General features: G+C 40.3%; 1 protein-coding gene across 1 annotated transcript in view; it reads right to left on the minus strand.

Moving 5' to 3' along the window:
- ldlrad4a (low density lipoprotein receptor class A domain containing 4a) overlaps window positions 1-15,837 on the minus strand; it is a 57,556-nt gene extending 41,719 nt beyond the window's left edge. The window contains exons 1-2 of the mRNA XM_088929004.1: window positions 15,671-15,837; window positions 1,191-1,331 (exon numbers count right to left, since the gene is read on the minus strand). Coding sequence (XP_088785130.1) covers window positions 1,191-1,331; window positions 15,671-15,710 — 181 coding nt within the window. The 5' untranslated portion in view covers window positions 15,711-15,837. The remainder of the gene's footprint in view (window positions 1-1,190; window positions 1,332-15,670) is intronic.
- Between the last annotated feature and the right edge of the window lie 259 nt (window positions 15,838-16,096).

A 16,096-nucleotide genomic window follows, 5' to 3' on the forward strand; every position in this document is an offset into this window, starting at 1 on the left:
CGCAGCACATCATTTGCAATGGCAAAAAAGAAAAGGAGGTGGAAAGGGGCAATCAAAATGTTAATAAAGTATCTTTGGGGGGGGGATGCTGCACGCTGCAGAGACTGGTGTGAAAGGACAACGAAATTAATTTGCAGCTGTAAAGTTTTCTCGGGAGTCCTCGAACTTCTTGAAACAAAAGCCTCAGAACATCAAAGCTTTCCGGCATTCAGCCTTTATGTCTTATTACTGTCCTTTACATTCCCCATTGATCCTGTTTAGCTGGAAAAACAGAAATGTGCTTTCATGCCCCAATTTGCATCCAAGGCTTGCTGCAATAAGCACTCCAGAGAACTTGGAATGATCTCAAGCACAACAACAACAAAAAAAAGATTAAAGATTTAAAAACCACTTAATCTGGTCGCAGAAAAATAGCCAAGGGTCCTTTCTGATCTCAGACATCTATGAAGAATATTCTGTGTAGATGTTAGATTAATTCAATGTGCGCTTTCTCAAGATTCCAAAAGAAACAAAAAAAAACTTTGAAATGAAAGAATAAACCAGCACTTGTGTGGATCATGATTATCGCGACTAATATAGGTGAAAACTTGCATGTCAGAACAAGAAAAAGAAATATGGGAAGGTCTAACTCAAGTTTGAAAGTCACCATCATTTACACTTATTTCTTAAGTGTGGCATACTTCACAAAGGTCACAGCAAAGAGGGCTACATGAAACTCCTTTGCTATTCAAATCACATACAGATGATGCCGACATGTTTTGAGGCAGATGTTTACCTGTCTTATGAATGAAGCATAAAGCCGCCTCATGAGCACGCTGTCACTTTCTCCCTTTATGATCAATACAATCTGTACTGAAGACCTAAAATCTATACCTGTGTGTGGAAAATAAAATAACAGCTGCCCCCAAGCACTTGCATTTTGCTTGCTACTATTGTAAAACATCAAGCTTGGCCAATACATAAGATTTCTAGTTTTATCTGATGGATCCTTGAAACGCTTTCACTGCTAAATCAACCCCACCCCCCAAAAAAAAATACACAAAACTGATAATCTTATTATAAAAAACCCACCCCATATTTTAAAACATCTGTTAATGTGAATAGATCTGCTAGAGACTTAAAGAGGGAAAAAAATGACCCAAACTAAAAAGAACAATTCAGCCAAACAGGACAGTGTTACTTCTACTCACAGTTGAAGATACCAGGAGGTGGGTGCTGAGTTACCATTGGACAATTCTCCTCGTCGCTGTTGTCCCCACAGTCATTCAGTTGATTGCAGATTAATGAGCCAAGATTCAAGCATTTGCCATTGGTGCAGGGGAATTTGCACTCTAGAAAAAAAAAAAACAGAGTTTAAGACCTAGAAGCCTATAATTTTGTAAAGTATAAAGTCGGTCTCATGCTCCATTTTAGATTAGACAACTATTTAAAGTCGCATATCTAAACAGTTATCAGTAATCCATCGACCAGCTAAAACAGGTTTGAATATAGCCTTCCTGCATAAAAAAACAGTTCAAAAATAGATTTATAAGAATAGAACAATTTTATCCAATTCATAAAACATGGAATGAAGTTCACTTTCTCGAAGGCATTTTTTTCAAGACCACTTTCTAATCTCACTGACAGCTTATAGTCTAAGATTAAATTTAATAATAATCATGCTGTACATTGTGGGCAAAAAGATATACTGCGTTACATCACACCGCAAAATCAGAATGCTACAGGGGTTGCACCAGAAGACAAAGAAAAAGGTAGATGTCTACAATGGAAGATACCAACTTTCCCAGTGCTAAAGAAAGAACCGTCAGCACTGGGTAGTTTTAAAAAGTGATGCAGTTGTTCTACAGAAGCTAGGGCAGCTCCAAACTTATACAATCACTAGGAGCCAATAGTTAATTCAGCAGAAATCAAGGAAATAAGAGTAAGACCCTCTACTAGGATATTTCAATGTTGAATAGGAAGATCAGAAAATTATACATCAAAATATTTATCACAGGTTAAAGGGAATGATAGTGAGACCTTCACAAGTAGCATAGTTATAATGTCTAGAATTTAGTACAACTTCAAAACAATGAGATTTTAATAGACAACAAGGACTTAGAAAGGCTAGGACTACAACTAAGAAAGCAAACAAGACAGTTGATAAAACTAAAGAAACATTGTTTCCATAATGCTTTTGTTAAGTTCCATCATAAAATCTTACTTCTCAATGATGAATTAGGACTTGGCTAACAGGAAAAAGCATACATTTCAAAAGGTATAAGCTCTGAGAAGATTTAGACCAGTGGTGTATCACAGGGATCAGTTCAAGGTCCCTGTGCTAATTTTGATTTATATGGTTTATGGCATAGATAAAAATTGAATTAAATATGGAAATAATGCAGAAACAGGGAGCAACATATTGCTACAGAGGCAAGGCCATGGACAAAAGTAGGAAACTATACATCAAAGTGAGCTGGGTGCTCATGTAAATTTAGACATCTCTGTGTATAGGGAAGCAATGAAACAAAAGAGGACGCTTTATTATAAACACTAGCAACAAAAGGCAGCCGTGTGGAATTTAAATCAAGGGAAGCTATACTCAGGCTTTACAATGGTACTAGTAGGCACTCCTTCTGAATGGGCTCAGTTTAGTTCACAACACCACAAACAGATATCACACCCTGAGAAAGTCCAGTGTTTCTTAGTCTTTAGGGATGTCAGGTGAAAGGAGCTAAATACATCTTTAGCCTACAACAAAGCTAAATTAAAGGAAATGATCCAAGTACATAAAATCCTAAGCGTACAAAACTCTCCTGTTTGTATGTCAAATTTGGTCACGTAACGAGGATGTAATGGCAGCCAATGGGGATTTCTGTAAGGACAGAACAGGAACATTTTCACAGAGAACTGCGGGTATTTGGAACAAGCTTCCCGACCAGGTGGCTGGGGCCATAACCCGGGGCTTGTTCACGAAAGAGCTGGATGAAATTTTAGATCCACAGACTGCTTGCTTGGAACCTTCCTCATGTTTTTAAATTGCAGGTCCATCAAAAAAAAAAACCAATTAGATCCGATTCAGGAATTATTCACACAGTTTGCTTTGTTAGAACTATAACACAGCAAACGGATGCATTTCAGTAAATGTTTCCTTCTGTTGGAAAATGTTTGTTCATCATTATAACATTAATACCCATATTAAAACACCATTTATTTTCATTAAGCTACTGAACAGGCCAAGTTTCAGAGCCTGTCTTATGATGCAATATCTTTCCATGAAAGCATTATGTTGGTATATCTGTTGAGCAGATGGGGGGGGAATCCTGATTTATTCAGGTCAAGTTGCACCTGAAGGACAACACACAACATCCAAAACCAACTCTTTAAAATTACATAGTTTGGTCAAAACAGTGGTGCAGATTAGTTACCAACAAGAGGAAAGATGGCACTTCTATATTAGACCAGCTGAAAGGGGTGTCTAATTTCCTTTATTTCCAGTAAAATACCTTTAAATAAACAGCTGAAGCACTAGTGCAAAGCATCACTGAACTAGGAGTGAGCTGTTTATTCACCTTGTCTTAAAAAGTCAAATATCCCACAACCCAGTCTTTGTTCATTATGACTGTGACATCCTGCTAGATGCGTGACAATACTTGCATCTTTCACACCACTCTGTACGGAAGAACGAACAGTATCAGCACATCTTCATATTAACATTTTTATAAATTTGCATATCAAAGCATAATCTTTTCATAGATTTATATAAAACAAATCAGCAACATTTACATCAGTAGCATTTACATATATATATATACACAGTACCTTATGTCTACTAGTTCAGTATACGTCAGCGTTTTATTAAAGCAGTAATGATGCTTGTTAGTGACACCATCTTCAACAGTGCTGCAGCCCACTCGCAGACACAAAGGGAAATTAATAAACAAAGTCTTGGCAGTTTGCTCTTTCCACTGGTTCATACATCAAAGGTTTTCCGAACCCCTACTGCTCTCGCAGAGTCCCTAGCGTCTCCTAAAATTGTAGCCAACCGCAGCAGTTTGCAGCACGGCACTCTGCTCGGCTGCCTGCAAACGCAGTTTCACCCTGACCGCAATGGAATCTGCTGAAGGAGAGGGGACAGGAGGCACTCTGATGCAAGGCCCTCCAAGGCTGGACTTCCTAGGGTCTGCTGCTGTACAGGGCACAATTTACTGCACAGGTAGGATGACACGTTAATGCTGAGAAAACGACAAATTTTAGTCCGAGAAGCACTAAGAAGGGAAGATGTACAGTATATAGGTTCTTGTTAAGCAGGAATAGATAGAGCAAAAAAAAATACAGCTTCACATGGAAATTCAGACAGCACCAATCAACCATATCAAAAATAATTCATCTGAATAATGAAATTAATTGTTAGCAGCATCTAGCAACTTGTAATTATTTCTAAAATTACAATAGCTGGTTACTTTTTTGGTTATATGGGCAACAGCAGTCCTGTAATTTGAGCAGAATTTATTTTCCTGATATTTCGACAGCACTGCAAGCTTTCAGGCTGGAGTCCCTGATAGGTTGTCAGCATGATCAGCACAGACATACGCGGTGGCATACATTTTGTATGAGAGCGCATAACGCTGCTTTAAAGAAAGCCTCACTGTCCAGTCAGAACTCCCAGTCCACCAGTGAGATGTTTGCTATCTTGGGGAAATACGAAAGAGAACATGTTTAAAAATAATTTTCTTCCAAGGCCACTAACAGTCTGCCTGAAAAGCATTTACATCGAGATGACTTCAATTTCACTTGACGGGAAACTTTTGTTCAAAATAAAAATGTGAACACTGATTAAAGGAGACCAGAAGAAATAACCAACCCCAAATAGCCAATACCCCCTAAAATAAGGGTACGCACAAACCCTCAGAGTACTATTCTAAATGCATACCCAATTTTCATAAATATAAAAGATGCCATACCTTATTGCATTTTAGCCCTGATACTAGATACTGAACATCAAACAAAACAGATACCTTATAACTGTAAAAAAGGCTACACAATTACCAGGAGAATTAATCTTTTTCCAGTAGCGATATTTTATTGAACAGACATGACAGGGAAATTCATGAAGACCAAGATTCAAAATGAATACGACTGATAAACAGGGGGGCTACTGTAAAAACAAGCATGTGAAACCAAAGCTGGAAGAAATTCAAACTGCACATCTACAGTGCATGGAAGGAACCAGATTTGGGGATTTGTCACATTCCTCTCATCAAGCCTAGACAAGAAAGTACCTGTTCAACGCTCTGAGCCCTCAACACCATATAGCATTTCACCAGCAAGCAGGGCATCCACATCATCACTGACATATACTCATCTTGCAAGAAAGCGGTTACACAAATGGCACTGGACATGTGGTGTCCTGCTTGGCACGCTGTCATGCCAGGGTGTGCAGCAAGTGGGATCTCGGCACGTGATCAATGTAGCGTGATTCAGTCAGACTGCCATCAATCACTACAAGTGGAGTCCTGCAGTGACTAGACACTCTTGCCCAGACCGTGACACTTTGACCTCTCCATTGATTCATCTGTTGTACACAATAATCTGTGCCTAATTCTACACATCTGCCCCACAATCACTAATGCCCTTGGAGATGATCCACACCAAACAATCTGATGCATTGCTAAAGAGGAATTTGCTCCACTGCGGACGATGACATGAGGCAACAGTTCCGCCTGCAACATACTGATGGCATAAAAGCATTGATCTCCTGGAAAGCAGGACATCTTCATCCTTTTGCTATCCTTTCTTGATTTTCACCACACTTCTCCCACCAGTCAACTCTCACTAATGAGGTGATTTAGTGCTTTCACAACAGGGTCACTCAAGTATATCATGGTTAGTCATTAACGAGCAATTAAAATAATGCCAAAAATACAGAATCGAAATGTAAAAAATCCATATCTTTACCTAAAATCTCCAAACATCCATTTTACACTCAGCATGTCACTGCAGTCCTGAGGGTCTTTTTCCCCCCATTACCAGACCAATTCCTACCAGTCAAATGGACCTAATAACACGAGAGACTTTTTTCTAACAAGAACAGCTTGTACTTCACTTGTCTAGACAGAGTGGGGGAGAAAAAAAAAGACAGATCCAATTCAAAGAACAAACCAGCATGACCATTTCTTTCAAAACCGCCTAGCTCTCCCACTTCTGAGTGGCAATTAGTGCAGCCTCAGTTGCTCGGACAGACTAGCAGGCTCTTGCTCACCCTGGAGCTGCAAAGTGCCGAGTAACAAAAGCCCATCTCCTTTAATGGAGACCAGCATCTCTGCGCCGCTTGTTAATCCGAGGCAGAGGAAAGGGAAGCAGTAATGGCTGAGGAGGGGCAGGCTAAACAGAGCAGAGGATGCCATCTGCTCCACTTGCAAACGGACAATGCTGCCGTCCGTGTGCAGCTTCTGCTGGTGAAAGGCACCGCAGACCCTGTAACAAACAGATGCAGGCGCAGACAGGGAAGGTGCTCGGGGAGACGCGGCAAGAGAGCAATTTGAATTAACCTGCCAAGCACACGTTAATGAGTTAAGTTGGTTTTGCATTTAGAAGAAAGCAAGGCAAATAAGCGCGAGAGCAGTGACTGGCCAAAGGGAGAAACAGTTGGCCCCAGTTCACTCCGTAATTGGGAGTCTATAAAGGACTGGGACGATTGAGAGTTTTTAAGGGATTCTTCATAAACTATAGATTTTCTAGAATGCTTTAAATAATGAATAGTGAACCTATCACAGACTAAGAAAATTGAATTGCATCAGGCCTAGCGATTATAAATGATTGAAAAGAGGAACACAAACTTGGACATACAACCAAAGTTTTTACCAATACTGCAGTCAAATACTAGGTGTCTGACACTGGAAATCATTTGTGTATCTAGAAACCCTAATACAACAGATTACAAAGCCACACAACAGATATGCTTGGAAGAAACCAGAAATCAATTCAATTGGCATTATCACTTCTAATGAAGAACAATGGGTTACCAACACCTTTGAAAGCACAGAAAGTGCAAGTGCACTGCGGCAAATCCACACAGATAACGCCCATCGATGATGTCACCCAGACATCTCAAGAAACTTAAGTGGCAGAAAGGCCTTCCAATCAGACTTAGCTGAAGTACTCGGGAGATAAATTATATCAATTTAGTAATGAGTCAAAACCAAATTGACAAGTTTAGAGTAAGTCTGATATTTTCAAGTTCAAAAATGGCACAGAATGAAAGCACAAGGGAACACTGGGGGGAGCCTGCACCGCGGTAAAGTGCAGGGGTCTGACTTATACATTAGCAAACCCGCAATGACAACCTTCTCGGCTGTGGGTGATTATCACCCCACACCCCTCCTTTCTGTCTGAGCCCCAGGCCCCGGTTGCTGATAAAAAGGGTGCAGCTTTGCAGAGCTCTGTAATAAATTTGCTGCAGATGCATTTGTGGAGCATGAAGGATTCAAGCATCTTTCCCGGCTCTCGAACTCTCGAGGCTTAACCAGGATAATTAAGCATGTCTGAGACTTGCTGAGGTGGCAGATTCAACACGGAAAGGAGAACGTTCTCCCCCAGTGAGAACCACCACCTTCAGGCTCCGATAAAAAAACACTGGAGCCGTCTCTTCCCAACAACTCGGCCAACACACGTCCTTCCCCAGTCGTGTCGCAGCAAGAACTGGAACCTGTTTTCAGTAAATACCCATTCTCCGCCACAACAAAACTTTAACAGGGATCAAAATAAGGAAAAAAAACAAGAGATCGTCAGCGATATCAGATTCCCTCCAGATGATGCACATGTTTTTTAAAAGAAATGCTGGCTGATCTTGCACTATAGTTAAAATGGACTCAAATTCAAGAAGATTAAAAAATTCCTGCAAAAAGGCTCTAAAGTCACATCTCCAGAACTCACAAAAAAAGACTGATTCTTCTAAAGCTATGAGAAACGTTTAGTTGAGCACTATACACATAGTCTTACACCAGTCTGGGTTTTATGAGTAGACATTTCAACCTCTTCTTGTTCAGGATTCAGGTTTGTGCTTTTACTACAATGTCAAAACCTGGCAGGATGACAACTATCGTGAGTTTGGTAAGCAACCACATGGAATGATTGTAGCATTCCAGTAGCCAAAGGACATCTTTACTGTAGACTTCAGTATTCACTTCCTGCCATTTCAAGGCCATAAAGAAAAACTATCTTGTCACTGTACATACAGCACATAGTATGATTTTGTTAATTACAAAAGAAATTTAGCATACAGTAACATGGACAGTACCAAAACCTGGAAAGGAGGTGGTTATAGGGAGGAACAACTACCCGTTATGGGGTATTGCTAGATTTTGATTAGATTTTTCTTTGGACTTGCAAGTTTTCCCAATCTTTCGGAAAATAATACATCATTCAATATTAGTTTCGAAATTGGTAACAATGGTCAAGTGAAAGCTTCCTGAAAGCTGGTTTCACTGGACAACCTGATGGTCCTGTTCCACAGAACCAGATCACAGGAAAACAAGACAAGCAATAGGAAAGTGGCCCAAAGAGGAGAAAATACTAACAATGCACGTTCTTTAGCCAGTTTTATTTCCAACTACAATGCTGCCCTACTATGCCTAGGAGTCTGTGGCACCGGTTCATCTGCTGAGTGTATCCTGAACCAGGAGACATGCAGCAAAATAAGGAAATGTTTGGGTCGCCCACAGAGCAGAGAGTGCCTACAGGACACTGTAGGACAGACTCCGTCTTGTGGGGGTTCAGGTCCTTAGTCTGAAACTATAGCATGAAGACAAGACGTTTCCCCAAGAGAATGTGAACATGCATACATAAATTATAATCCCACCACAGATTGTTTCAAGAGTGCAATGGTGAAGGGCATGAGAAATTAATTTTTTCTTGATTCTGAATGGACTGTTAAAAATGCCAATTCTAAATTAAAAAAAGAACATTTGTGATCAACCTGTGTATTGCTTGTCATTTAAATTGTTTTTATTCTGAAAAAGGTTAATTTGTGCATTTAGGTCTAGCAGCAATTCTATGTAAGAATACAACAGACTATGAAGGTGGCAGGTTAATTCCCATGATCCGGATGTTTCCCTGGGCACCAGCGTTCGGAATTCATCAGTGACTGTTTGGAAGCATTAAACTACAGTAAACTGAATAATTCATTCTACCCCACCACACCTTCCCTTAAATTGTGCATACAAATATCAAGATAAGCCTCTCTTCCATCGCAAGAACAGACATTATTCCAGTACATGTTTAATGTTACACACAGTTAGTAACAGATTTTAACATGTACTCCTGAATGAAATGTTACCGTCACATATATATATATATTCCCTGGTCATTTTAAGACACCATTAAGCACCTGTAATTGTACGTGAGGGGATCATCAATGGCAAACTGCGATGACTGCCTGACAGAGGCAGCTGAACAAGTATCCCTCCCTTCATGTGATATTCGGCTATAAATGGGTTAGATGTTTACATCAGCAAATGATCGATATTAAGGCAGGCTATAATCCGACACCCTTTGAGGCAAAAGAATCACAAAAGCAGAAGGACCTGCGCAACTAGCATAATTTTAGAAGAATCATGTCACAAATAGGTAGGAATTCTCAATGTCCATTTGCAAAGTCTGAATTACATGAACAAGACAAACAGCTGTAGCCAATCAGCTCAACAGGACAAAAGAGCATGGGACTGTAACTTGACAGCAGGGCTCTTATGAGCATATTTATATTACCAACAATATAGCCACCAGTGTTTAGATTAAAGAATGACCAAAGTGGGGTTGGAAGCCTCTTGTAAATTTACAGGACGTACGTAAACAAATCAAATGCGAGCAGGCTGCCAGAAAAGCAGGAAATGTGACTCATCTTAACATATTCCGATACAATTGTCAGACTGCAGGATCGCCTCCTGCTATTTATATGCCAAAATGCTGACACAAACAATATCTGAAAAGGAAATGTGACCGTAGAAAGGCACAAACCACTGGGAACCAGCTGTGAAAATGATTATTCTAATAAGGAAATAACACTAGTTGTATGTCAACACTTTTGCTGGTTAACTGGGCAGCAGAAACAAATATTTGCCATACGTTTTTGTATAAGCCACACAAGGGAAAAACAACTTTGTAGAAAATTAAGGTGAGAAAAAACCCACTCTTGCCTCACAGGAGTACAAGAGATTACTCTTTTGTTGTTGCTTTTCATGCCTTTTCAGAAAAAAATCTGAAAACAGACTGCACACAGGCCTTGCATTCACACAAACCAGGGGCATATCACATTTTGCACCTCTCTGATACAAGTGCAAGGTAAGTATCAAATCATGACTGGACTTTCATTACTGCCCATTTTCAACAAGAAAACACCTCAAATTAGCAGTGTTCATCCTCGAACTGGTCACCCAAGCTGTTTTCTTCCCACACAACTGCAAGAAAAGGACAGTGCCTGTAACTCAAGTCTCAGGAGCGAACTGTTAGAAAATGACAGCCCCTGTTAAGACTTTAAACTCAATGCAGTTCCTCAAAAAAGAACAAGCTGAGAAGAGAAGCAGATAAAACTTTCAGCTGGAGAGCCTTCTCCAGGCATCAATACAACTGCAGATGAACAATACATTTGAGGATAAAGACCTTTTACAGAGGACAGAATTGACTAGACTAAACAGCAAGCATCTTGCCTCAGCATCTCCCTCACATCTCAGCATTACTTCATATTCATGGGGGGGGGGGGGGGGGCAGCAGTTCTATTAATTTTGGATTATTATAACCTAAGTGTGTTTTTAGAGTGCTGGAAACTATAAGCCACTATAAAGCAAAAGATTACTTTATAATGGTATCAAAATACCAATATAACATCTATTGAATGAAAAAAAAAGCAGATTGTTTTTTACATTCAGTACATCCTTTGGGTGAGGATGGTTTGAAAGAGATTAGCGTATGTATAGATGTTACTGTTAGAATTATACCTTTCCTGGAACAAATGGGGTAAAAAAACCCAGCAGGATAGTGCTTCCAAAGTGAATAGATATAATTATTTAAGACAAGTGAGTCTCAGAAGATCACAGTATTCAGTGCAAAAATACCAATGATCAAATGGCTTCTATATATAAAGAATCTATCAAAGGATCATCTTTTTCCACAAGGAGTTTCCCCAGGATAACCGCAGGATGATGCCTTTCTCAGGGGCTTAAGGAAAGGATGATATATTTTTCCCATGCACTCTAACAAACTTGGACCCCAACACTCATCGAAACTGCTGCCCAGGAGACCTACTGACTTATCCCTCAGCACTGCCAGGTAGTGCCCAGGAAGACATGAAGAACAATTCGTTAACCAGCCTGGCTCACGAAACTCCCACCTTTCAGCACCAGAATGCATCATTTGGGGGAGGGGGGTATTCCTGTTACAGCTGTGTCAGAGAATGCAGCCATGCAACCTTTTATTTCAGTTTTACATCTCGCAGGAATAAAGAACTCGATCGCGAGGGGCCGCAGGGCAATTTGAGGTCTCTTTAAAAACACGCAGTTGAAAGAGGCAGTGGATTTTCCAAACCTAGGACAAATGTACAACTTAAGAGGATCTTCAAAAATATTATACAGCATATTTTGACTAGCACACTGTCCTTTCTACCATTTCATCATTTCCTTCACACAAACCACTGTGTTAATTGTTATATAACGGAACTGTTTATGCTGAAACCTAAATAGAAAGTTGCTAAAGAGCTAGTAAAAGTGTTAGACTGCTCAACTTAAGAAAGTAATTAGCTCCATTAGGCAGGGGAGAGCTCAGGTGGCAGAAAAACCATGATGGGTAGCCCTTGAGGATGGGAGATGCACTGTTTCAATGGGGTTCCATGCAAACACTGAACACAGAAGAGGCCGCCCCAGTGTCTTCATGAAGTAAACACATGCAGTGATCCTACTTGATATGCTGTCCTCTCAACCTCTCTCGTTTGGCTGCAGCACATTCCATTCCTGGCAAGGGAGCCAAGCAGAGGGAGAGGCAGGGAGGGGATGTAGGGGAGATGGACAGGGGAGTTGGAGAACGAAAGTGAGAGGATGCTTTTTCTGTCCAGGCAGAACTTTAACATTCTTCCAAAGAGTGCATTTTCAGTCTGCACCTACAATGCCAACCTACACGCTGCAGCTACAGCACTGGCAGGTGTGGTCACCATAGCCCAGTCACTGGGTGTTTTCTTTTTAGGAAAGTCAAAGCACCAAAATAAAATGAATGGTGCCCTCAAAGACCAACCCTAATTAAAAGGGTGCTTTGACAGCAAATAGCTGATTTAATGTCCTACATTAAGAAAATAAAAGATACTGGTCTGTGCAATACTGTCATGTGACATACATAACAACTTAGCTCATCCCATAAGCACACTCACTCTATTAGAAAGGCTTCTATTTCTAGTGCTATTTGTAATTATTCTTTCAGTCTTGTTTGAGTTAAGGAAAGCCACTTGATTGAAAAGCTGGAGAGTAAATTAAAAGGAAAATAAGCATTGACTTAATACTTGCAATACTATATAAATCCTACCACTTTTTACTATAATGTACTGGCTAAATTGGCCCCTGCCATCAACATCAAAGTCTTAAAATCATGGGGTTAAGTCCTCAAAAAAATCTAACCCTAGGAACCCGTAGTCACATTTCTCCTATCACTAAAACAGCAGAAAAATGGGTTCATTTCTACTTTAAAATGTATTTTTCCCTTTTACATCACCTGCCCCTGTTGTAAAAGGGTCTAACCAGGGTACAGCTGTTAATACTGCATCCATTATTACAAGACATTACCATCATAGGGACAAACATCCCTTCTGCTTTATCTGTAAACAAGTTAAGTGATTTCATTGATCTGACCGAGAAGGCACAAATTAAAATGTCTTCATAAGCAGTCTTCATCTTCATTATGAAACTCAATCATTCAACACTGATGAAAATGCACTATTAGCTCCAACACCTTAAGGTCCTAATTGGAACTGTCCTCTTATTCGCAGTGCTGACACTGGAATGCAAAGAAGGAAAGTGGAGTAACCAGGGCTGATATGCAAGTCAACACAGTGCTGTCTGTGCAGTCATCAAAAATGTAATTGTTGTGTTAAATATCTTTGCTTCCAACATAGGACATCATCACGAAAGGAACCTGCAAGGTGAACTATAAACATTTTAGTTTTTTCTGACAGATGTAAATTAAGACCTATGCTGATAAATCAAGTGACAGCTTTAACTCTCTGTACTGTCAGTTGTTTTAAGTCTTTGATGGCACTGACCATTAAGATCTTTAAGAACAATCAGGCTACTTGAGATTCTCCAATTTAAAGACAGGTTTACAAATTTTTCCAGTTTCTCTCGGGGACACACAGGCCATTCCCCAAGAAAGCATGCTGGATGTGGACAGCACGACTACTGGGCTCATTTGGCACACTACAACATGTACCATCTTGTCAAGGGAGTCTGAGAAACACATTGGTGTGCAGTCTCCGCTGTTCAACTCAGCACAGTCCAGTAGGAGGCAGCCTGTACAGTTCCTTAGCTTGGAATGTGGAACAGTAAAGTGAGGTAAAACAACTGAAGAAATTCAGAACGTGTAAACAGGCACGCTGATAAGGTTCTCTCTCACTTTGGGATACAAAGACTACATACATGTCTTCTCTAAAACATCAGAAAATTAGCCTCTCAGTTTAATCAGTGCTTAAACTTTTTTTGGTTTACTGCATCAGTGTCATCTCCTCTAATATGAGAAATGAGTTATTTGCCCTACATTTTCAGCCCCACCTCCCTGATTTGAAAACAGGAGCCCAAGATCACAAAACACAAAATGCTAGATTACCAATTTAAGTTTTTTTGGTAACTTATAGAAAGCACAAGTCTTTGCTTAAACCTGTTCTAGAATGGCTGCACTGTTCTCTGCAACAGGGCTATAAAACAAGAAGGCAGCCTGGAACTTTTCCTGGAACCTTAGCTTTGACCACATCATGGCTACTACACCTGAAACCCATAGACTGAAGTGCAACTAAAAAAAAAAAGTCAAGCAACTACAGGGATAATCACAAGGGACATTCCTGGAAATAAAGATTACCTATTAGCCACTGCAGTATTTAACCTTGGCATTATTGATTCAGCTCCTTGTTTGCATATATTCCTTCGCAGCAATCAAGCTTCCATGATAAACCCCTGGACAGGTACTGAACCTGCACATTTCACTGCACCGTGTGCTTTTAATTGTCTAGGAAGACACCCTTCTGCAATTAAACACTTTGTTAAAATGAGGGCTATCTTTATAAAACTAAATCCCATTAATATTTATTAAGTCACTTAAGTCACCGGGTTAAAAAGTTTTATTAGAAGCAGTTTTAGGAAGAAAGGTTATAACGTGGTATTCACACCTTCTATGGGCAACATTTAAAATGACAACATGGTGGGCTACTACATCTCAAGTGTATCTCTAAAAAATCACGTAACTACAGAGAATCACACCGGATATTCCTGGAAATAAAGATTATCTATTAGCCAGCGCTCATACAGTAAACAACAGTTACCTTAATTCCCCTGAAACATGGAAAGCAATGTCATAATGAAGTTCAATCTGACCACCTGAAATGTTCAGTGTACAGGCCAGGGACAAGCCAAGCCCTTGTGCCTAAAAGACAGGCCTATTCAAATCTCAGATTTTTTTATATTGGGTGGTATCTGACAGAGCAAGTTTTGCAATGATTTGTTTTTCTTTTTCCACAGTGAAGACACCCCTTGTGCACATCTTCCATGTCACAATGTGAACCAGCTTTTTCATTTTTGAGTGGGGCAGGCAGATCTGTGAATGTGGAAATGGAGCGTTCCTTTTTCCTCTGGGCGGCTGACAACTTCCATGGTTTGAGATTTGAACTCTTGGAGAAGAGTTAGAGCGATTACTCTAGAACGTTATTATAAAATGCACAGAACTATCACATTTACTTTCAAATATTTGATGCGCACAGGCTATTTAACTAATTCAAATGCTGCCATTTAACATACAACAAAGAATATTATGACAACAGTGTTTGCTCACAAACACGTCAGGGGAATTGTGTGAACTATGGTCAGTGTAATTGTATATGAAGTTAAAAATGTAAGTTATACTTAAAACACTGTATAACATGCATCTTTTCTCAAAACCTTAGTTTAAATTTCATGTATATTCTTCAGGTCTAAAAGTTAAATGTTTCTGATGTTGATCTACTGAAGATTTTAATTTTAAAAATTACTTCCCATGTTAAACAACTGAGCATCTTCAACTTTTAGCTCAATCTCTGAAAGCCAGCATCATTAAATTAAAAAAAAATCTCAATTAAGGAAAATAAAATTCATCTTCCCTTACAGATTAACAGTACATCACACAGGACAACACTAGTACGATGCAGGTAGTAACTTGGCCTGTATTCTTTACCTTTCTCTGCACTGGTCATTTTTTGGCAGTGAAATGTCAGAGCTTGCCAGCTACACTGCAAGCTGAACACACACAGCCAAGTTTCTTAAAGGTCCTTGCTGTAATACAGATGTATTTTATTGCTCCTAGAGGCTTGTTATGTACTAGTCTGGAAATTTAGAACTCAGTTATATAAAGCACAACACCAGAGCACATATTTAAAGCAACATCATCCCCAAAAACGCCAATGACATTAACGTGGTACCTGTGAAAGCATTCGTGGCCTGAAAGTCAGCTTCCTGCATACTGCTTTCCCCAGCAACGCCAGCAGTCCCAACTTTAACCTGTCCGCGCGGATGTCAGCTGCTCAGCAGGAAGTGGCCGTCTCACTTCCATTTTAGCTCACGAGTCCATTTCAGCCCCCCCCCCCCCCCCCCCAGTTCCCTGAGCAGCCTCCTGAGCTCCTTGGGCACCGCGTGCGGGACAGAGGCTCCTCTCCCGAGTGGCTTTGCTCCTGCGGTCCGGATTATCCGCCCAGCCACATGAAGCGCGCCATGGCCGGCTGGAAATCCGCTGCAGCTGAAGACCTTCCTCCGGGCAGGGGCTCCCTTCTGTGCCTGCTGTTCAGAACGCAGTTCTGGCCAACATGCGGTCTCATTCCCAGGGCTCGGTCCCACTTGGCATCGTGCTG

The sequence above is a fragment of the Atractosteus spatula genome, chromosome 12 (genome assembly GCF_055471065.1).
Source record: "Atractosteus spatula isolate fAtrSpa1 chromosome 12, fAtrSpa1.hap1, whole genome shotgun sequence".
Taxonomy (NCBI): domain Eukaryota; kingdom Metazoa; phylum Chordata; class Actinopteri; order Semionotiformes; family Lepisosteidae; genus Atractosteus; species Atractosteus spatula.